Source organism: Motacilla alba, chromosome 1A (assembly GCF_015832195.1).
Source record: "Motacilla alba alba isolate MOTALB_02 chromosome 1A, Motacilla_alba_V1.0_pri, whole genome shotgun sequence".
Lineage (NCBI taxonomy): Eukaryota > Metazoa > Chordata > Aves > Passeriformes > Motacillidae > Motacilla > Motacilla alba.
This window is the reverse complement of record NC_052031.1, coordinates 15,511,083-15,535,563: the sequence shown is the minus strand read 5'-3', so window position 1 is coordinate 15,535,563 and position 24,481 is coordinate 15,511,083. Positions and strand designations below refer to the sequence as shown.

Sequence of the window (24,481 nt, the reverse complement as noted above, 5' to 3'; positions counted from 1 at the left end):
CTTTCACATGTTCATCAGTAATTCAACAAAACAAATAAAAACCAGAGAGCATTCAGAAGCACATCCAAAGTTAACAAGCCTGTCAACTCAATATCTAAAATTAGAAGTAGGGACAGGGAGCTCTAGTATTGAGAAATTAATTGATCTTTCCACAGAATGAAGGCGTGTTACTGAGAAGTTACTTCCTAGCCCACAATCTTCAAGTTTTACAACCGTAATATAAAGAATTAGTAATTTCTGCTATTTTTCTGCCTGAAAACTAAATAGCATTATGATACACAATTTGAATACTTACAGGGTCTCTCAACTCTTCATTGTCTCGAGCTGACGTTCGAGGTATCTTCACCGGGATTTCATCTCCACATTCAGTGTCTGAAGCATTTGGAGACTCTGCTAAATCAAGGAACTCATCTCTCTTGTGACCTCTGAACCTTATTTTGTCCAACTTCTTTAGCATGTTCAGCACTGCACTTTTCTGCTTTACCTTAACATGACGGTTGGAGTCTCTGCAAGATCAAGAAATCAGGAGTATTTTAGAAAGCTTGCAATAAATCTAAATACACACATTCTTGTCACTAACTATTCCCAACCATCTTTCAAGTGTCTTCCTGCTACTGGAGGAAAAACACTTAGTTTCTTAACAGGAGTTTTTTCCACAGTGTAACAGATGCATGGTTCAGTTTGCAGTAGTTGATCATTTACCTTCTTCCCAGACTATCAGGGCCCCTCTCTCCTGGCATTTTTTAAAGCAAGTCAGAATAGGCAAAAAGTAACAACCTGCACTCCAAAGAAAGATTAGGAAGTCAGTTCCTAACAGGTTACTTGAAAAAAAAAAAAAAGTTTAGCTGAAAAGTCAATATTCTTCAGTTTGTGATGCTTCTAATCAAAGGCAGGAAAATTCACCAAGTTTCACAACCAAGTTTTAAATTCCCAGACAAACAAAAACAGAAGAGTAAGGATGCTATCATATCTCACTATGACCTCAGGCTAACAAAACAGAAAGTACCAAGGGTTTACTGAAACAAGCCACAGACAGATCGATGCAGAAGTTTTCATGAAAAATCAGACAGCTGAAACAGACCATAAATCATACACAAACACACTACCAAAATCCTTAAAATTACCACAACTTAACAATCTTGTATACCCCTGAAATTATACTAGGAGAAGCATTTTGCTTTTTAAAAGACCACAGAGGAAAGCTTCATTTATGTGCGTAAATTCATTGTAATGGCAGCTTTTCAAGACACTGCACTGTATAATTTCTGATTTAATCCAGACTTGCCAAACTGGTCCCATCCAAGGAATCACACACTGTACCAAAGGTGCCAAGCTTCATCTTCAAAAAAAAAAAAAAAGTCAAACCCAACAGTTAGTTCCTTGATCCTGTCACTCCAGCAAGCTCCTGCTCTGTCAGTTAATAACAAAACAGCCACTGTTATCTCAGCACACAGAGATTCATCTGGAGGATGATGCCACGCTCTAGCAAATGGATTTTTAAAAATCTATTTTGAGGCACTTGTTCCTGGTACTACCCTTTTGTCCTCTGTGGTCAGCACTACCATCCTCTTCATTAGAAGTCATGCTTGGCTTCATGGCACATCATCCCAGATCATCATTGGTGTGAGATGAAAGTACAAAGGTAAATTCAGACACATGTCACTTCAGGAGTAAAAATAAAGAGCAAAATGGAAAAACCTTTTGCTACCACAGCCTTTGTATCAAAGGCAATTCTCACCTCCTAGGACAAACCCCTTTTCAACAGAGCTCTTCAACTTTCCCTATGGATTCTCCCCTTACCCTAACACTTTGGCATTGACTAGTCACACCAAGTTCAAACCAGATCATTCCCTTCAAATATGTCTTAGTTTGCACGTCTGCCAAAGTTTATTAGCACCTTTCAATTAAACACAGAAGTTTTAAACCCCTCACAGTACAACTGGCAAAAATACCCCCAAAAAATTCTTTCTTTATCAAAGATGCTTAAAGTTTCAACCCTGTGTTTAATCTATCACTTATAGAGAAACACTTGTGGTAACTCACACGAAGGTTATTTTCTAAGAACAGCTTTTCTTTGAAGTTCTTTAACTTGTCAGAGCTATGTTTAAAATAGAAACACTTCTTGCTCATTCATTGACTATTTGATGAAGAAACTTGTCAGCTATCACATTCAGAAATATCTCCAGGCCTTACTATTAATAGCAGCTAGGGAACAAATGGTATGAGGGAAGTTTAAACCTCTGATAAGCACCAGCACAACTGTATAGTTCTCACTCCCATCACAATGATCTCCATCTATGTTCAACCAGATTTACATATCATGTATGAGACCCACAGCAAAGCAGCTGTAAAGCAAATCCTGTGTGTTCATCATCCACGCTGTCACTGCCAATGAACAGCAGTGCATGGAAATAATAAAGCATGGAAGAGCGTTATTCCTTTTCTGGAGCGGTTGACAGCCCATAATGATGGAGGACAAGCAAACATCCCATGCCTTCTCTATCCCCCTTGGAGATGGAGCAGTTACTGCAGATGAGCATTGCTGTCCTGGACAGCAGCCCTCAACATTCTCCTGTTAAAGCCACATTTATCCACTGCTCCTCGAAGGACAGGGCTGGATCTGGACAGCTTTTTAGCCTGGTATATCCAGTTATTTCACAGATGGTTCAAATTCAGAATTCAGCTTTCTTTCCCCTTAGCATAAATTCACATTCACTCGCACGCATTAAGAAATGAGAAGCATCAAAAACATCTTGAGACAGAGAAAGCTCCAACCCTTCGAATGAAGACTGAGAAAAGCCGCAAGGACAATGCAAAGGCCCATTGGCATAACTGCCAGGGATGGACAGCATTTTGGGAAATTGAGCTCCTTTCTCATCCTAGGGTGGTTCATGCATTTCAGCCCAAGGTCACAGAATAACCTGACCAACAGATTACCAAGAACACATTTACAGTGTTCATTTTTTAACTCACAAAACTGATGACTTACCCCATGTATGTTACCACCTAGCCTTTTAAAAATGCAAAGCTGTCTTTTAAATCACTCCACTGAATGAAGTCAGCACAAATTCTCATTCAACAGGTATGTAATGAGGGTCAATATTTCTAAAGGATTATTCAGTAGGTTAATCATTGAAGGAGGACATAGTAAAGAACCACACTCCCAGGCATTTCTGAAGTGCTTGAAGTACAAGAAGCTGGTTTATAAAAATATCTTCTCAGTTAAAATTTAAAAATAATAAGATCATTTTGTCTAAAAAATGTTTTGCATGTACCAGGTTCCCAAATTACTTACAGTTACATTACATTAACCTAAGCAGAAATGTAAGCTTGCCAACAAGCTCCTATGAAAACTCATTATCTGGCCTCCAGCCAAATGCTGGATCTAAGACAGGCTTTTTATGTCAGCAGCCTGTTCCTGCAACCAGCAACTTTTTTTTTATGCTGACATTTCAGCAGTTTCACTAGGAAAAAAGATTCTTGGAGATTCTGTATTCCAACTGACTTGAGTTAAATTTAGACAAGCTTGGGGAAGCTTTTGTAAAACGAAAGACCAGAATCTGATCTAGAATTAAATCTACTGTAAAATACAGCAACTAAATACCAAAACACTTGCTTCACCATCATAGCTATTCATCCCTCACCTTCTTCCAGCTACCTATCCTGGACCCATCCCTACCCAAACACCCACTCTGAGCCAGCTGGTTCAGCTGTGAGTTTCTGGCTGTTTTCAGTAACTCCCCATACCTACTACATCAAAATCACCATGCAACTCTGCATATGAGGAGCTCAGAGTGCAGAGGCAGACCCACATCTCACTCTGCTTTCAAACTAACTATTAACAAATATCATAACACTCTAATAAAAATACAAGTATTTTAACTCCATGCATTTTAAACACTGCCAAACATGCATTTCCCAACACCATCATGCATGTGACAATAATCAAGTGAAAAAGGTCTATTTTTTCCATGCTTAAAAAGCCTCCTAGCTAAAATAATCTTTAAATATTTTCTTTTTAATTGCCATTAATATCTACCAGCTAACACAAATCCTTTAAGCTGGAAGCTTTATTCCTTTTAGAGAGGGCCAGGGAAGAGATGCCTTTATTTTGACCTAATAGGTAAAATCCCCCAAACAATGTCAGACCCTTATTTCAAATGAATATATCAAGACCCAAAAATCAAAACCAACATACACTCACATTCCAAATTCATGCTAAGAACAGAAAAATCAAGTTTTCACAAACGTCCACATGAAAATCCTAAGGAGATCTACAAGAAATTTTTCAGCCTATGTTTATAGAGACACTTCAGTAAGCAGACAACCAGCTTCCAGGGAATATTGACAGCCACCCCCGCCACCTGCAGGGACTTGTTCATGAAACATGTTCCTATGGACAACCCTCCCACCCCTTCATGCCACTGCTACCTCATTTCTGCTCCTGCATGGAGGCAGAAGAGGTTGGGAGGCAGAGGGAACTCAGGCAAGTGCAGTACCCAATGTACTGCTGCTGTCTGAAACCTGCCTGAACTCACCCCAGAGTCTCCTACAAGTAGTTTACAGATTTTGGTTTTCTGTTGTAGCATTTAGTTTTTACACAAGCACAGTCTGTGGCCTGCCAGACCCAGCAGGGATTGAACAGCTAAATCTTCATGTGCACTTTTCAGAGAAAGGGCTCTGCTTCACAACAGAGGGTTCAGTCAGTTTTCCTTAGCTGTTAACAAAACACAAACCTGCTACACAAAGTCAAACAGCATTGCCTCAGCAAGTGTTAGTCTGGAGCCTGAGGGAAAACAAACAAAGAAACCACTTAAAACATCATGGATGAATTTCATTCCAGGTCAAAAAGGCCCTACAAGACTATGATACAGTACAGTAACATTCAAAGCACCCATGTTCCTTTTGCTAGAGAAAAAGCTTTTCAGAAAGCTGAAGATGACCTGCAAATCTAGCATACCCCTATTCTAATCTTTACATTCCATCTCCTTCATATTGTCCTTTCATTCTCAAAATACATTTCTGCAGAAGTCCAGTGTAAGAGCCCTGGTATTCAAGAAAAGCCAGGCTGTGTGTGGCTGAACAAATACAGACATTGTTGTCAACACCAGGACATTTTGGTCTTATCATGAGGAAGGGATGTGCAAACTGAGGGAGTGGAAAGTATCAAGATTGTGTTTGGTATTCATTACTTCTACACTGAAATGCTTCTCAATAATATCCTGAGAGTTGATAGGAGAGCAGTAACACAAGACAAACTCAATCCATCCACATACACTGAAAATTAGGCTTGGTGTTTTCTTTTCTAGACATGTTTAACTAAAACTGGAAGGAACAGCAAGTATATCTAAGCCTAATACAGATTCAGAGTCCTCAGTAGAATGTTCTGTGCAAAAAGTTCCCTCCTGCTACATGATTTTCCCCCCCAATTTTTCATTTTAATGAATGGAATCTCATTTCAAGTCACTTTCCGAACATTTTGTACTTATTAATATTTAAGAAACTAACCAGAGAAAGATCAACTGCACTAGAGAGCTCCTTGTCTGCTCAGCTTTTCACAGAATCAGAATGGGTCAGAGTGGAAGGAACCACAGTGGGTCATCTGGTCCAACCTCCCTACTCAAGCAGGGTCATCCTAGAGCACAGGATAAAAGAAAAGGACACTTTTTTTCCCCTCTGTGCACAGACTTGTCCCAAACTACTCTCCAGAATGCTCACATCTGTGAAGAAACTTTACCCACAGCTCTTCCTGAACAACGGGAGTGGTTTTGTAAAGGTGAAGTTGGCACCTTTCAAGAAACTTTGCATTAAGCTCAACTCAACAAAGACATTTAGCACACAGAGGGGGCACAACTCACATTCAACACAGCCCTTTCATGAACAGCCCCAACATGAGACTGAGCTCACCCAGGACAATACAACATCTTAGGTTCTCAGTATAGGATGTCACCACTTGTCACTGGAAACCAAGACTGCAATACTTGGGCCAAACATTCAGTTGGATTGGCCAAGAGCAGCTCACAAACACTCACCGAAAATTACAAGCATTGCACAAGTGCCCTCAATTTCTGACATCAACAAACACGCAAACAAACCTTCCAACTGAGCCCTCTCCACACTCACCACAACAGGTTCATCCTGAAATAATACTCACTGTCTCAGCGTCACAGTCTGGTCAAGTCTTCTTCAAATTACATCACCCTTGGCTTCAGGGCCATAACATACCCAGAACAAACTCCTTTCTGGTTTTGAGTAACATCTATTAAAAGCTCCTTTCAGGGTCAGGCGTCCTTAAAACTCTAGGAACTGACTAGACTAGACAGGGATAGACTAGGGGGATGGACTCTGGTGGGTTGTTTCTTTTCATAACAGATGAAGTTATCAGGCTACCTTTGAAGAAACATTATGCTGAGTAACTCAGGATTATTATGCCTGTAAGTCTGAAGGGAGATGAACAAAAAAATCCCACCAGAATCACTTCTTTTGTGTACACACTCCCAGCAGAAGAAACACTCACTTAACGCAGTGTGGAAACCAACAGGAAGTTGTGCTTTGGTGTTGCAGACTTAAACATATGCAGCTATTAATTAAGCATCAACTCAAACAATTTATATTGTCCACTGGAAGGAGGAGGGGAGGAAGACATGAGTGGAAGCTCTGTAACATGTTCTATGGTTCAATATGGGAACTGGAGATGAAGTTCAACATACAGATCTCGACTACCACTGGTGAGGTTGTCACAGCAACCATAATGCAGCTTCATGAATATGCATTACACTAAAATCTATCTTTTTTTTCCCCAAAAGGGAGTAACGTGTCATTCAGCTCACAAGATGAAGCTCCCTGGGAGACAAATCAGGACTGCACGGTAAAAGTGACTTGTCTTCAAAACCTTCAGCTTGGCTACTGCAAACAAAAGGGTTGGGGGAAGAGGGGAGACCCAGAACATGGTGGCTTGGGACTGTAGGCTCTCTTCTGTACCTTCCTCAGACAGCACTTCACATATATTTGGCAAAAATGTTAAGGCAGACATTCCCAAAATGAGCAGCTCAGTTCCTGCAGAGTTGCAGATCTCAATCCCTAAAGCACCTGGGGACCAGCCCTTCAGTCAGCCAGGCAGCAGCACCAAGGACCCTCCAGAGAAGGATGGAGAAGGGGGAGCTGCTGCTCCGTGTCCAAGGCAGCTGAAACTGGGGCCCTTGACTTGACCACCACTGGAAAATTGTGGGTGGACTAATTAAAAAAAATTAATAATCCCAGACCACACACATGCACCTATCCAGGTCAAACCCCATTGTGTCAAGGAACAAAAGGCAGTAATTGTTTCCACTAAGTATCTGTGGGAGCTGTACTTTATCCTTAACTCCCCACTTACCCTAACACCTCTTCTGCTAACAGAGAGCCACCATACACACTTCTTCTGTCTGGAATCGTGAAACCTCTGTCTCTCATTGTGAAACCTAAAATTAACAAGCTTTGTTAAATTAATTTGTCTCAATTTGTAAATTGAGAATTTTAACTCCTAAACGGAAAGATAAAACTCATTCTTCCTCAGGACACCTGTGTGGGAGACAATAAAAGTGAGACACTGGTTATGGCACCAGAAGAGCTACACAAAAAGCCTTGCATACAGAGGGGATCTCCAGCAGCATGCACGGACTGGAGGAGCCACCAGCTCAAGCCATGGCAGATAGCCTGTGAAAGGGTTAGCATGTCGTGATAAAGGCTATTGCTGGTATGAACTTCTTCCTTCCAGGTCACCCACTGGGTCCTCCCTTCTGACCCTGCTGTGCTCCCATCCCAATCCCAGAGGAGCACAGCCAAGCCTGAAGCCCTCTAGATCATAGGCTGACACCAAAGGGAGCAACCCCATTAATTTCTGCCACAGCCTTTATGTCATTTGATCACTCATGCAGTTTATCAGCTGATTGCTGAGCAACTAATTTTTGTGTTTGTTTTCTGGCAAGGTCAGTTTAATCAGAGCAGACAGGGATGCAGTCTCACTCAGGGAAGCACAGACTATTGGAGATTCTGCTGCTTCCACACAGAAAACATTTGTGGTGGTGGTGGGCAGAGAGAGAAAGCACCCTTTTACAGGAGCCACCTGCACTTAAATGAGGTTAAACAACTGCAAAGCTTCACCCTAAAGGCAGTGTTTATGAAGCTACCACAAGGCACATTTCAGAAACTGGACTCAAGAGCTTCATTCCCTACTCTGAAGGACAGGGAAGAGTTTGTCACAGCTTGGCATTGACAAAAGGCTTTTTTCTGCTTCCTTGCTCTGAATTTTGTCTGCTAGTCAGGGCAGAGCTGAGGGTGAAGACAGGAAGATGAGCATCACCAGCTTAGCAAGAGCCTCTGCATACGGGGAGGTTTGGGCAGCTCAGAACTGGATGGGCTTCCAACAGGTAAGAAGCTGGGGCACACGACAAGTGCTGCCCTTAGCAAGCACAGCTCCTGCCTATAAAAAGAGAGACATGGGGGTGACAAATGGGGCAGAAGGACAGGACACAACTAACACAGGGTAAGATTAGGTCGTCACTGCATTTATCTCCTCTTCCACTGTTCAAATGGAAACTGTAAGAAGGCTAACTTGACGCAACACTCAGAGTAATGCTGGTCTTTTGCAACCTACTTTAAAATAAATATTTAAAGTTGGAAGTACATATACTGGCAGGAGCATCTTACACAGACTAATAAGTTTATTAAGAAGGTAATCACTGACTGTTTATAAAAACTGCAAGCCCTGCCAGCCTTGAAGAATTTTGATTATATCCCTTCAAGGTAAAAAAGAGCAAGTTATTGACACCTCTTTGATGCCAAGTTTTTCATCATCTCAACTGCATGTTCATCTTCAGAGAGTAACTACAGATAAATCAGAGAATGAAGGTACTACTAAGAAAAAAAGACACTGTAGAAATGAGCTGCAATCCAAGCTTTAAAAAAGCTTCTTTGAGAACAGCTTTCCAAGGTCTATACAGGCTTGGTCCTAGCAGGACTCTCAGAAGCAAGTACTTCATCAGCTCAGGGTGATCATAGCCCACTGAGCAGCCTATGAAAACAGAGCAAAGGTACATAGCATTGTCTAGTTTTGAAGAATGTCAGTGCATTCCTTTTTGCTTGTTGTGTGTAAAAACAAAGATGTACCCAAGTGAAGCAGGACACAGCTGGCAGCTAGCGAGCGCAGCCTGATCAATCTCCACCATGCATGTACAGCCACCAGCACAGCTGAGAGCACAAGCCAGGGCTGAAGGGAAGCCTGCCCCAGCCCTCACCACCTCTGCACCTCTCACAGCTGAGAAACACTTCCCTGAGCCACACTGCCAAGCCTCCTGCGCATTGCAATTGCACTTATGGCAAGGCCATATAGAAAGAATCACTCAAGCTAAGAGGCAAAAGACCACAGGCTGCAACTGCTGTGTTACACAGGCAGCGATAAAATGAACCCCTCGACCCTTCTGACACTAAGAAACCACAGGCCCAGGTTCATACTTCCCAAATCACGTATCTGTCAGGGTACCTCACTGAGAACAAGAATAAGGGCCAGAGTACAGCAAGATGGTCTATTCTGAGGGTCTTCCCTCAGTTTAGGGAGACAATTCAGTAGAAGCCAACATTAGAACTTTGTGAGTATCCAGTTAACATGAAACCATCCGGATGCAAGTTTTCAGTGAAAGATTCCAAGATGCAGAAATTTTGTGTACAATACTTTGTAACTTGTTCCTCCAAGTTTTAACTATCCTACTGCTGATCTGAGAATTCATTAACCTTCTGAAATGTGAATGTTCCAAAAAAAATCAAGCATTTCAGTTATGCCAACTACAAAAATCAAAAGACAGACATGGCTGAGGAAAAGAACTGAGCATTTTACCAAACACCAGTAGCTCTCCAACTGCCATGCAGTTATAAAAATAATGTTAATGCATTAAAGATTTTTAACTTCTCCCCTTGCGGTTAAATATAACATTGCAATTCCATGAAGAACTATAAAGACATAGCTAGCACATGCCAATTACACCACTATAATTCAGCATCTTTTCTTTCCTACTGGCCCTGAGCTTACAAAGTGTGTATAATCCCCAAATCACAGACATTTCAATGCAAGAAGCAGAGCTGCTGCTCATTCTATTCCTTGTCCCCTTCTCCCAACAAAAACCTGAAAATACTTCTGAAGTTGTGTTACAAGTACACAAGAGAGGGAAGGGGGGGAAAGTTAAAATACACCATGGATTACACAAGTTTGCAGTATTATAATTACTCATCATGTCAACCTCTAAATGAAGGGGTATAACATATTGTGTAAAAACTTGCATAAATAATGTGTAAAAGGACAGGCACAACACACAAAGATAGGGTTTATCAGAAGATGGGGTTTATCAGAGTAAGTTAAATGAAGAAGTAACACAGAAAGACCAAGTTTTATACAATAAGTCTGGGTTCAGACATCAGGCTAATTTCTGGCACTGTCTGTACTACACAGCCACTTGTAAAAGCCATGTAAACTATTCCTTGAAATCTTACCACAGAGGAAAAAAGTCAAGGTCAAGTTCCCACCAGACTGACAGCAGCTCTGCTGGAAAGCAGCACTCTGGAAAAGAGACTCCTTCATTCCACCCACGCAGCTTGTCAAAGGATGAGAGAGATATTTTACTCCACGAAGAAGAGTTAGGAAATAGCAGAGGAAGTTGTGTGACACAGGAAAGCACCGAACCTCGTCTCTAGTTATCACAGACCCCTCCTGCATTTCTTCTAACTGCAACCCTTATGTCAGTCCAACTGCACTGCTGTTACATTTGCTGGAAAAAGAAAGAAATCACTGTACCCGAAATACAGGTTTGATATCTGAACCACAATTACTTGTTTAAATAATTAACCTAGTGAAATGGCAGGCTCCAGATTGAAAAGCCCTGCTGCTCAAGGTAATCTTGCTTACAGGAGCAAACCTCTATTCTCTCACATTTCAAACTGCACTATTCCTACAGTAGCCACAGTAGAAATGCTAATTTTCTAAAGAAACAAAACCCAAACCAAACTCCCAGCTAGTATAGCCATACCAGGGAGCAGAGGGTACAGTCCTGTGAGAAACTAGATCCCTAAGGAATAGAACCACAATTCTGGTTCTGCAAGTTACCTCTTTTGTTCAGTAAACTTCTCGGGTCTTCTGCCACAACTGCAGATCTTTCATTTCACATGTTGATTTTAACATGCTTTGGACAGCAAAACTCAGTAGAAATCTTTGCTATTAAATCTGGTTCTTCAAAGAAGCAGCTGTTGTCTGGGCATCTCCTCCATGCTCTTTCCCAACAACCTCTGCCTGTAATATCAACTGCTGTTAAAGAAGCCAATTTGGGTGATACCACTAACTGCTCTAGGAAGAGGATTGAAGCTGGACACCAGTCCAGCCCAGGAAAAGGCTGCCATACACACTTAGCAGTAGTGAGAGTTAAACAGGCAACTGATGGAGAAGTATGAAGGTGAGGCTGAGCAAAGTACATCCCCTCACCCCACCAGCAGTTACAGTTGGGGAGCACAGCCTATGAGGAAGTAGAATAACCTTGGAAAGAATGATGGAGAAGTCAGGGAGGGGAAGAAAAAAAAAACCATGATATTACTCAAGTTTCCCATGCATTCTTGTGTCTTCTCCCAAATTTCATTAGTTGACAAAACCTATTTCATTTTGCCAACAAAACCAAAATAACTTGTCACTCGACATTGCTGGTAACAAGCTTCAGCCAGCAATCATAATGCACTCATCTTCACGCACACAGGGCAGCTCAGCTCCTCACCTTCAGCAGCCTGGCACCCACACAGCTGCCACAGGAACAGGGACAAAACATGCACGGCCACACTCTATGAGCAATTTTGAGGCCTCCTTAAAGCAAGAATAGAGCTAAGGAAAACAAAAGAAAAAATTCCATAATTTCAAGGAAGCACAGAAATTATGCTTTACGTAAGTCTGTAAGGAAGATACAAAGCCTCTTCCTAACAACAGACCAAAGAGCTGAGGTAATTACCATGAGCTTGCCCAGTTCATACTAATTTGGTCATATTTGTAAAAAATTAATGTTTTAATGGTGCCTCTTATATTCTATTGTCTCATAACTGCAGATGACAAAAAGTTATGCACAGGAGTTAACAACTATGTTCCTGAAGCTGCTTGAAACAACTGGAACAAGATTATCTTAGAGCAAGTCTTTAAATAAAGCAGGGCATGTCAACAAACCAGCTCCAGCTCTCTGCAAAAGGAGAGCCTGCTGTTAGCATCACCACCAAAGTACACACATAGGCCAAGTGGCATTTCTCCCAAGAGAACCAGCTCCTCTCTTGAAACAGCAGTACTAGCAAGTTTTCCACCAGGTTTCAACATGACATGTACTGAACACATGGAAAAGGAAAAAAAAAAATCTCTGCCAGATTGGTCTGTTTGATCCCAAACATGGGGTAACACATGAATCCAACGGTGTCTACACTTCATAGATCAGCTTTTAGGTTTATTAACCAAGTCTATAAAAGCACTCAAAATTACCATACTTTCTGCATGCTTTATTATTAAAAAAAAACCCAGTACTTTCTTGTCTCAAAATGTCACAGCTACAACGCAAAGCCTGTCAGGCTGCTAAAATAATCCAAAGCCAATGACAGCAAATAGCAACCTGGCACATGTTGAGCCTTCAGACTCAAAATAGATATAAATTAACACAAAGATAGCAGGAGAGAGTTTAGTAACAAAGTGAAGAAACCAAGGGAAAAGAAATAAGATTATATCAGTCATCATTTCAATCAGACCAAACAAGTTAAAAGCCAGCTAGAGGATGGCATTTACGTCTGCCTCTAAGGCTGGGACGAGGGCCAGAATTACACTCCTTGATCTGACTTATTTATGCCATGCTGACACTTCAGCTGGCAGCCATAAAGGTCCAAAGGTCAAAGTGCTCTGAGGCAGAGAGCCTCGTACACACCGCGTGTCTTTCCCAGCAGCCGTGTCTGCAGTGGGGACGCAAGGCGTGGGGAGCCACAGCCCCTGCAGCCACCCACCACCTGCCACCGTAACGCCACCTCAGCTGTGCCCATTTCAAAGCTTCCTCAGTCCACAGGGGAGATTTCTGGAGGGATCCCACCTTTCTTCATCCAACCACTCCTACAAAATAGTGTGTTTTTCCAAGCCAAAGTCAGAGAGAAGCCAGGGGTGCCTCATTTTAAAACTGAGCGGCCACGTCACCAGCTGAGGCCCAGACACCACCCACAGGCCTCCAAAGACCTCATGAAAATTCTCTAAAGAATGTGGGGATAGATACAAATAAAGGCAGAGAGCGACATTTTTGGCACTTCTGTCAGTTTCTTAACTGGGATTTCTTACAGCTTTAACTTATTCCCAATTTGTTAAATAATAGTCACATATTTAAATCTTGGAATTTTAAAACCTTAACCATAGATTTCACTTTTCAAGAAGGACCCCAAAAGTTGAACTACAAGTCAGGCTCAAATTCCATTATAGGGATATCAAGCCTTTTGTTTATACTACGCAAATGTTGTAACAGATTCAGTCTCTCAAAGTCATGGAAACTCAGAATTCTGAGACTTTTTGCATTAATGTCAGAAGTATACTCAAGACTGCAGAATATGATGGAACCACTGGCTAGTACTGAACTCCCACCAGCCTATGATTTGCTTACATGATTGGCATAAAAGTTTAAAAAAAATAAAAAATAAAAAAGTAAAAGCTACACCATATTATTCCTGAATATACTGGGGATCTCCAAAGCAAAATATACCCAAAAGCAAATTACAAAACATCAAATTTGGTGAAGGGAAAGAAAAAGGAAAAGAAAGATGATATCTTTAGATTTCTTTGTTGTAGACACCTGGAGCCTCCATCCAGCTGCAGGACCTAGGCACACAGACTAAACTTGAGCAGGGACTTGGATGGCTGGAAATGGGAGTCTGCTCTAAACAACACCTTAGTCTTGGAAGAAGAGTTGATGAGTAACAGGGACTGGCTGTCTTTAAGGTGAAAAGGAAAGCTGTAAATACACAATGAAGGGATAGTTCATCTCCTATGGATACCCCTGCCAAGCCATTGTATTTGCTGGATAGTACAAAAGCTTCAGAAACTAAACAGCAGTTTTAATCGGGGGCTGTTCTAGCTTTTAATTGCTGCACTCAACTTTGATGCCCCACAGCATACCAGGGGCATCAGGCTTTTCCAAAGATGTATTGAAACAAGCAAAATAAAAACCTCTCCTAAATAAAACCCTTCCTTCAGAAGAGGGAGGCACACAACCCAGAGACACAAAGGCAAGTTTTTCCAAATCAGGAGACCATTTCCTAGTAAGTGAGAAGGTTTCTGAGTGCCCAAGAATCACAACTGACACTGGGATCAGAAAGCTGGGTCTGATTTGTATACAACCAGCACTATGAACTTTGACCAAAAGCTAACATATGTACAGAAAAAAAAGTCATTGGATTTGGTATATAGTTAACAAATATACAGAAGAGGTCAGACCACTTCATACTGGCATTCTTACACAAGGGTGCACACTGGACTATAACCACATTGCTAGTTATGACTACATTTTCCAAAACAACTTTTAAAGTGAAAGTTCAATCTACTAGCAATTCCTTATTTAAAAATAAAAATAAGCTATTCCAATTATCAACTCATATGAAAGAAAACCTGCAGGCTTGTAGCTAACCTACCTCAAGAGCTCGTGGTGGTGCTTCCTCTGTGGTTCAGGACCATCATATGTTTCCATGCATCTGTTTCCTAAACAGTTTCCCATGTCTCATTTCAGATTATGAGCAATCTGTGGTGGTTCAGTCATTTTCAAGGTCAAACCCCTTCATAGTGTTTCCAGTAAGTATATGGGTCTTCTTGACCTTTCTTCTGACTTTTACAAGAATGCAGTATTAAGCCATACCAACTAAACTACTGATTTAAAAAGTTCTAGAAGACATCACTCTGTGTAACTACCAACACTTAGTTCTGCTGGAGCTTTTGAAATGAGAAGAAGAAGTAAAAAAAAAACAAGGAAACAGACACTGGGTTTTGTGTCAGTCAATGTAGCGTTTTCAAAACTCATCTAACACAAAAGTTCAACAGTTAAATATGCACACGAAATATTTTGTTCAATGAATGAGGTCTGCTGTACTTTTATATTAGCTCTCAGATGTTATTATGAACTTTTAGCCATATGAGAAGAAAGCCTCCTTCAGGGTAAAACAAACAGCTGTAGTTTGCTTCAGACAATAAGGAATACAAGCTGCATGGAAGGATTTTCCATGATTTAACTGTCACCAACAACAGACTAATGAGTCACAGACAACAGCTTAATACTTAGAGCTTATTGCTAAAAGAAAAAATATTTATGCAATTTCAAAGTATTAACAAAACACAAAATGAGTTTTGAATAGATCCCTGCAGTATCTCAAACCAGGTTAGCTGTAACCATCCAAGTGAAACTCAAAGTGGACACTGGACACAGCCAGGCTTGCACTGCACCAGGAAAAGCAGGCTGAAAATGTCAGCCATTGTTTCCTACTCAAAAAGCATATACTGTCCCTGCTCTCCTTTAACAGAGGACTGCAAGGGCCAGAGAGCTTCACCAAGCAAATTCAAACTGCTAACAAAGTAAGTTCCACACTCCTCCTGTAAAATATTCCAAGAAATGGTATTTGTGCTTCATTTATTTTCAACAGGGATAAGTGATCCAGAATTAGAGGGAATCTTTGTTGGCAGAGCCCTCAAACTGGGGAAGAATTGCTACTGGAAGGAACAGGAAAGAAGCAGAAGTAGCTTTACAAAATGTGTATTTGCTGTAAAAATATTGCCTAATATAGTTTTCTGGGGAAGTTGGAACTATTCCCCTTGGCTGGTTATTCTCATGACTGAAAGTAAAAAGAGTTGTTGAATGCATGTACAATCATCAGTCAGGGAAGGAAGACAAAGCTTCTCAAAATAGGTCAAGACCCTTCTTAAGTATCAAAAGCTTTTGTTTTTAGAACATTTCTTCCAAATAGAAAAGGGCTTGCTTATTATTCCAGATAATCTGGGAGAGAACAGAGTTCTCATTTCTGCAGTGTTTTGAAAACTCTTGACATTAGTTTCATTTACTACAAGTTTCCAGGAAGCTTTTACACCTGAGGAAAATCTTGCAAGCCCAGCACGTTGTAGCAGCTGGCAGTTCTCTTAAAGGATCAACCACACTGCTCACAGCTTGTTGGGAAGGGCATTCCCCACTGCACGACCACAGGTGATCCCACAGAGCTGCTGAGACCATGCAGGGCTTTACACAAAACCAAGTCACACCACATTTTTGTACAAAAAGTGATCTCAGACACTTGGAGGTATCCTCTGGGTTACTTTGTAGATTGGCTTTCAAAGGAGTGTGAGATACTGGATAAAAGCACTGCAGAAGTCCAAAGAATTATAAACTTAATCTAATTGTAATAAACCTGCAAGTGGTTTAATACTTTGAAAAGTCAGACTCCATAAAGAATATATTCAGACAGATTGTCCTTTTTCCTACTCCTTCCAATGACATAATCAGGGCAATGCAAGACTTAGTAGCCTTCAGAGATGGTTTTTACTATTATCTGATGATCCCATCAGTCCAAAGATACCCTAGTGTAAGTCCCACGAGGATGCTTTGGATGTTTTGCTGCTCCCAAGCTCCACACTTCACAGCTATCTTTGCTCCACACAAACAGGAGGGCAGCTGCTGGGAATCAAACATCTCAGCCAAAGACAGCAAGGTGCATGAAGGCAACTCCTTTGGCACTACTCCCTGTCTCACAAGGGAAAAGGTGAGCAAGAGAGAAGATGAAGAAAGCCTCTAACACATAAATTAGTTCAGAGATAGGATTATGGACTACAGATCATCTTGCACTTGATTTCAACCAGGTAAAGGTTGTGTTCATCCGGGGCCATGTAACTGCAAGGAATATCACGTTGAAGGTACACAGCATTTCATCTTTGGGTGCTTAAAATGCTATTGTTTTTTCCTGTTCCAACCTGGTATCTCTTTGCAATACTTGTGCATTTCACAAAACACTCAAGAGCCCAGGCTATTGTTCCCTCCACTCCCAGAATGGAGTTATAGGTCTTTTCAGACTGGGCTCTACTGCTAAGATCTCTAAGGCTCAAATTGGACATCCCATTCTCTCCAGACAACGCAGAAAGCATAAACTCACCCATTTTCTGGGTTATCCCTGGAACAAAGTCTGACAATGGTAGTGGTCCCACTACTAGGGAAGTGTCGTGGCAATCAGCTTTACCCAAAGCACATAACCATATAGCTCCCTGGATCCTGATCTGGAGCAAATTACAGTAAATTACAGGGTTTAGACACTTTCATCAGTCCTAACATAACTAGGCGGGTCCCTGAAGCTGTACAGCTACAGACATCACCTGGCTCTAAAAAACAACAAGAAAAAAATATATATCCTTGTCAGGCTTCTAACACAGCAGCAGGGACTACTCAAAGTGAAGTCAAAAAAATGCCTGTATTTTAAGAGATCCTTCTCCAGACACCTCATGTCTCCCAACCCCTGTGGCTGTGACACTCCTGAAAAACTGCTGACAGAAATCTGCAGACCTCTCTGTAGCCCTGTGACACTTCCCCAGGAATTACAACACACTTCTGACCTTGAGAAGTGCAGCAAGGTATTTTAAAGCAGTTATTGTGCACACCTGGGAATGCAGAGAAGAGATCCAGAGAGAAAGAAAGAAAAACATGCAAACCATTTTCCAAATGTAGAAGGAATGTGGAGCCTCAGATAGTAAAATACATAGTGAGAGGCTGGAGGACATTTTTCTGAAGGTACTTCTAAAGCTAAAATTCTCTTAAGAAGTCAGCTTTTTCATACACATGTCTAACTTAAGAAGTCAGTTTTCAAAATTTAAGTTAATGATAAATTTTAGTTTATGAATTAAACCCTGCCTTGAGAGCATCTATAGATGCCTGTGTATCCTAAACCTGGTACTAATTTTTGATCTCTGAAAATCGGTCAGTTTCCAAACCAGTGAATTGGATGTGTTCCCTAAGTCAGTAACCCTGATACCTGACATGAATATTGAAGGAACAAGTAGCTTTTACAACATGGTAAAATGCCAAGCATTAGTAATGCTAGATACCAATACAAACTGCTGATAGTCCTGTCAAGAGGTCTGGAAACTAACTGCACTCAGTCATTAATTGCATGCATCAGGCCAGCTTGAAGTGTATGGCTTTGTTCTTTCCAATTAAGGTAAGTCCAGACCTCTCATGTTGTGAAGTTACTTTTGGGGGGATACTAAGAAAATTTGAAAGGTGCCTATTAACCATTGTATTTGGACATGGAGAAGCCAAGCAACTGCCAAGTGCTTTTTCCAGATGACTTTGCTATATTCTTTGAGAACCTTCAAAAAATCCTATTAAACCAACCACACATACTAACATTAACAGGAGGGGACACTTAATGGTAAAGAAATGAGCATCCCCTCTCAAGGAGTTTGATGCAAAACCCAAGCATAAAGTGATGTTTTGTGCTTTATGCCTTTTTCTTGTTCTTCTCTCTCCCTCCTGTCCATGACCAGCATTAGCATAATTACACCAACATCTTTATTCTCCACCTAGAACTGTTCACCTAAAAATAGAAACCCTGTTGACCTAAAAATAAAGCCCCTGTTTACAAATTCTGTACTTAACATCAACTACAGAATCACCCATATACGCACACAGCATCCAAACTTGCCTGGGTTTAGTCTACAGACAGCTGCTCCCCTCCAGGCTCATCTCTGGGGAAATGCAGCCATGCAGAAGTGCCCAGGGCTGGGCAGGTCAGCCCCAACACAGTAGAGGGTGGCTGCTGGAGAACCAAACCAGCCCACAGCAGGAATGTGCCCTCACAAATGTAAGCACACATTCATTATAAGCTGCAATGAGCTCTGTTTCAGACAGGAGTCTGCATCAACACACCCCAAAAACACATGTCCCCATGTGACTCAGCATCCAATGGTTACGCTTATTAGGCATGTGCAGCCAGCAAACCTAGTCATAAATCCCTTAATCACAGGTCAAAAGAGTTGTCAAAGCCTGCACTGATGGGATCAGGAAAATGCTGAAGTGTTTTAAACAAGGAACACTAGCTCCTGTGGAAAGGCAGAAGTACTCAGAGTGTAAATCATCAGTGATTTACAGCACCACAAAAAAAAAAAAAGAAAAAAAAAACCAAAAAAACCACAATTTAGTTCAGTAGTTTCTTATTTTTAAAGCATACTGGGGAACATGAGGCCACAACTGTAGTATTGTGCCCAGTTCTGAGGGCCCCAGCACAAGAGATACATGAACATACTGGAGATAGTCCAGCAAAGGGACTGGAGCATCTCTCCTGTGAGGGGAGGCTGGGAGAGCTGGGACTGTTCAGCTTGGAGAAGAAAAGGCTCATGGGGAGGATTTCATCAATGTAGATAAAAAGCTGAAGGGAGGCGACAGAGCTGGGCTCTGCTCCGTGGTGCCACAACAGAAGCACATCTAACAGGCACAAAATGAAACAAAGGAAGTTCTCTCTGAACATCAGGAAACACTTTTTTTACTGTGGGGGTGAGTGAGAATTTGCACAGGCTGCCCAGGAAGGTTGTGGAGTCTCCATCCTTGGAGATAGTCAAAAGCCATCTGGACTTGTCCCTGAGCAACCTGCTTTAGCTGGCTCAGCTTGAGCCAAGGGTTGGATCAGGCATCCCCAGAGGTCCCTTCTAACCTCAGTCATTCCATGATGCTGCGAAATAAAAAGACTAATTCTCTTCAACTACTGATGAGACACCTAGAGCAAGTTTAAAAAGAATATATCAAACTTCATCTAAAGTGTATCTAGAGGTGAAGTGTTCTTTATGGACCACCACAGAAAGCTTTCTGCATTAACCTGGGATTTACAGGAAGCTGCAACCAAACAGAATTTCAGTTTTTATTAAAACGCAAATTAGTTTTTAAATTAGAGAAAATTTGGAGTATACTGAAGGCATGTTTAGAGAACACTTCCTGTGAGGTTTTTTTTTTTCCTCATTAACACAGGCAAATATTAAACATATATGGTGGCCCAGGATGCAAACAGAAAGGATTTTTTTCAATGCAAGCTGTGAATCTTTACTTTCCATTATCCTCAGAAGCAAAAAATCTGCACTTTCAATCATTTAAGCACCTCTGAAAATCTGGTCTTGTAAGCAATGGAATTAAATCTACTGCTCCCAGAGCATGCACCAGAGAAAGGATTGGGTGCTCAAGAGAGAAGGGGAAACACAGCAAGAGTGCTCCCACCCACAAATACAGTAGTTCTGATCTGCATCTGATAACTGCTCTTTCAGTTTAGTCAAGACATGAAACCTTACTATTAAGGTGAAGAAAAACATCCAGAACCTACTCTCTCTGAAGACTGCAGAACCTGTTAATATTTATGAAGTCTGAAGTAGCTTCAAAGACTCTTTACTTCATTCTTCTTATGTCATAACAAAAAGCAGCACTAAGTCATTAAATTTTAAGGGGAGTTCACAACTAAACTATCACTCTTTTAGTAAATTCTGACCTCTAGGAAAAGGCCTAATTTCTCTGGCGTGGGAGTGTGTGTCCTATAGCAAGGGCAACGAACACAAGGTGCAAAGAGGAAACTCGCATGTTCAGAAACTTCAAAGACCAGAACAGATAAAAACCTCAAAGCACCCAACATTACAACTGAAGCACTGCATTTGTTGTCTGTATTTCTGTGCAGATTATTATACGGATTAACATGCCAGGTTAAGGGCAGTGGGCAGAGAGAAAATCTGTTTTGAAAAACCCTGATTAAGCACTTACTGTCGAAAGCTTTCCCTCTGATCAAACTCTGTGTCATAAAAATAACACATTAGAGAAAGTGATCTCTCCTCCTAGCATGGATGCTGCCATGCAGATATTCTTTAGGTGCAAAAGTCTGTGTAGGAAAGAAATAGAAGCAGTGTTACAGGATAAAGCTAGAAAATTGCATACTTTATTTGGGCCTGACACAGCCTTGGACAACAGAGCCTCCAATTCAAGATGACAGAATTCCCTGAACATAATACTGGAGTATTTTACTTATAGCCAGGGCTTTCAAGACTTTGAAGTTAGAGAGCATCCCTACTAAACCTGATAAATACTGGGGGCAAGGAAGGGAGGAAGAGACCACGACAAACCATTGAATAGCTACATAACTTTAACCCAAAAAAATCAGTGAAAAAATATGTAACCCAAAAATATGTTGCCCTTGACTCAATCCTTCGTAACAGTATTTATTACCCAGACCTATAAAAAACAAAACATCAGGAAATGTGATCTATTACTCCTTAAATAAAAAATTATTCACTATAAAATTGTTAATGGGATCATATGCTTTACAAAATATAGACTGGTGTTCAAGAGTCCCTATACTTTTGGGGGTGATACAGTCAAAAAATAAAATGTGAATTTTCAGCAGACAAAATAAGGAGAAATGGGATCTTTGTTATTCTTCCAACAGACCTGTCATCACTTTGGGAGTTAAACAGCTAAAGCCTCTCCCTAGTTCTGAAGTCTCTGCATCAAGGATTGAATACTCAAGTACCAAAATGATGCTGAAGACATACCACAAATATGTAGTACCACATGTATGTACTTCATATGTATCCACAATGTTTCACACCCAGTACCTATACCCAACCTTTAACAGCAGCACTAATCACTTCTCAGACACTGAAAGGGTTCCCTTGCCAAAATAAAGTCTTCCAGCTGGGGTTTTTGCCCCCAGGTCTCAAACAACACTGAATCTCTTTGGCACATAATACTGCTCCAGCCATTCATTCTTATAATGAACTTCTATTCCTATTACCTTTCAATATCACTCATGGGAAGAGAAGGGGTAGGGCAGGGAACAGTTTCTGCTGTAAATCACTGGGAATTAGTTTCCAGCTGGAAAGACAGCAGGACTGCCAGTCAGCCCCCTGATTTCGCCTCCTCATTTAGGATCTCCCTTCTACCAGTCTCTTTGAAACTGAGTCCCATGACAGAGCAGAGCCAGGACAGACTTTTCCCAGCTGCTGCCCTCTAATTCCTCGCTCCCCCACAGGTACTGATGTCACATCACCAGGACACAGCGATGCTGGCAAGGCATCAGGCAGGAGGTCAAAGCCTGGGTGATGCCTTCACCCAGAGCAGAAGCCGTACCATGCCAAGGAGTGGCACACACACATCCAAACAGCAGCAGCCAACCCCAGGCTGCTTGAGAGCCACCCCCTGACCAAGGACATGCTGAGCAGATCACATCGCAACAGTGCCACATTTAAATGAGAAAAAAAAACAAAACCAAACCTATCAGTCTGATACTTGAACTCAGGTTAGTCTCACCTACCACCGTCTGAAACCAGCTCTGAGAGCTTACCTGCAGAGCAGGATGCACGACATGGCTCACTTCAGTTCAGCCTGGCATCTCGGCCCAAAACCACCTTTATTAGGGCAGAGGGATGAGCCAAACATTCTTGTGGCAACCATATGAAAAACAGTGAAACATAACTCAGGCTTTCATGGAATTTTGCACAATTCAGTGTCATAACAACACCAATTTTGTATTTTATCAGTTTCAGAGCTAGCAGCTTAACCGTCAGCTTCTGAAGAACACAGACTGGGACTAAAAAAAGCCCTTCCTTTCTGAACAACTAGATGTGGTAGTTGATAACTAAACATGGCATTAAAAAAAGTAGTTAAGCTCACACTTCTTCATCTGTGGAATGACATTATTTATCACATGTTAAAAGCAAAGGCAAGATACTGCCAGATAATGCAAAGCACAGGGACCTGAGAGCCCTACTTTATTAAATATTTCCTCTCCCCACCCGCATCTCAACCACCACTGGAAATGCGATACCAAGAACTTGTCCATCATTCATTCCATAATCACACAAGCTTAAGACTACCCCATCTACTAATCTAAAATTCCTGAGCTGCAGCAACAAGGCAAGACACAAAAACATGACAAAAAGCTGTCATTTCCCATTGGCCCCATCTGTGCACGCAAGCCCAGCAATGACCCGCAGGAGCACACAGAAGGCCACAAAATCTACGCATACCTATTGACCTGTGTGCAGGTGTCCAGGCTGACAGCCTGAATTGCAAAACAGCCATTTACCATGCCATCCTCTCTGTCTCCTTGCGAGTAAGCTCTCCAGCAGCATTCCTCTGCTTCTACTGCTCCATCACTCTCGTGCCTCACTGCTCCACACCAAGATGCATCCAGACACTGCATGCTCCGAGGAATCAGCACATTGCCGGCTGCTGTTTAACATGAACGTGTGCCTAGCCCTGAACTCGGCGAGGCACAGCTACGGCTCAGGAATCAAACCTCACAGCAGAACCTGCATTCCCAGCTCTTATTGCTAAATCGGATGCCACCCAGCTGCCACCCCGGCCGGGGGCGGGAGGAGGTAAAGGAGGGTGTGACGCAGCTCTCGCTGCTGCTCCCTCGCCAAGGGAGATCCCCGCACGCAGCCGGGGAACACCGCCGAGCCCAGCCAAGGGCCGGGAGCGCGGCTCTGCCCGCCACAGCCACCGGCAGCCACCGCACCGGCCCCAAGACAACAGCGGGGGAGCCCAGACAGGTCGGGCAGAGTGCGCGCACAAGGATGTGACCTTTACCGGGTTCACCGCCGCCCCGTGCGCTGTGTTTACTACAGCCGGTGCCTTCTGGCTGGTGGCGGCGATGCCACCGCCTGTCCCCGCAGCCCAGGGCGGCTCCTCCGTGCCGGAGGGGCGCGGGGAGGAGAAGAGGGCCGCTGCTCCGCCCGGGAAGCGGGGAGGGAGCAGCCGGACACCCCCTGCGCGCTCGGGGACAGCGTCCCGTGTGCCGCAACCGCCCGCACAGCCGGGCCACCGGCCGAGACCTCCGTTGGCTCCCCCGCAACCTCCCTGTCCGCCCCTTCCCCCCAGCCCCGGGAGAGCCGAACAAAAGGCAACGGAGGGACCAAAGGACAGCAATCCCCTCCCAAGGGTCCCCGTCCGGGGGTGGCGAGAGACACCGCGCCCCGCACGCAACCCTGCCCCAGGGAGGTGGCACCGGGCTAGTAGGTAAAGGTACGGACACCGAAAAAAAAAAAAATTATTATTATTATTATTATTATTATTATTATTATTATTATTGTTATTATGCCTCTGAGACGGCCAGCGAGGCACTCACCCTGCTCGGAAATCGGAGCAAACTCTCATTCACGCTCCCCGCCGTGCCCAGGCCGCCGGAGCCAGGCGACGCCCCGAGAGCCGCCGGCCGCGGTGCTGAGCGGGGCCGGGCGCCGCCGGGGCCGGGCGCGCCCGCTCAGCCCGGACAAAGCGCGGCGCTGCTGCGGGCGAGGCGGCAGCAGGTGCCCGTCCGCCGCCGCGGCCGTGCCGAGCGCCCCGCGCAGCCGCCGCCGCCGCAGCGCCCGAGCCGCTCGCCGGGGCCGCGCTGCGCGCCCGCCCCGCCCCCGGCGGCCCCG

General features: G+C 42.9%; 1 protein-coding gene across 3 annotated transcripts in view; it reads right to left on the bottom strand.

The window, feature by feature from the left end:
- GRAMD4 (GRAM domain containing 4) overlaps positions 1 to 24,455 on the bottom strand; it is a 76,288-nt gene extending 51,833 nt beyond the window's left edge. For all 3 annotated transcript variants that reach the window (XM_038153767.1, XM_038153769.1, XM_038153768.1), the window contains exons 1-2: positions 24,187 to 24,455; positions 296 to 506 (exon numbers count right to left, since the gene is read on the bottom strand). In XM_038153767.1, the coding sequence (XP_038009695.1) occupies positions 296 to 506; positions 24,187 to 24,215 (240 nt within the window). In that variant the 5' untranslated portion in view covers positions 24,216 to 24,455. The remainder of the gene's footprint in view (positions 1 to 295; positions 507 to 24,186) is intronic.
- Between the last annotated feature and the right edge of the window lie 26 nt (positions 24,456 to 24,481).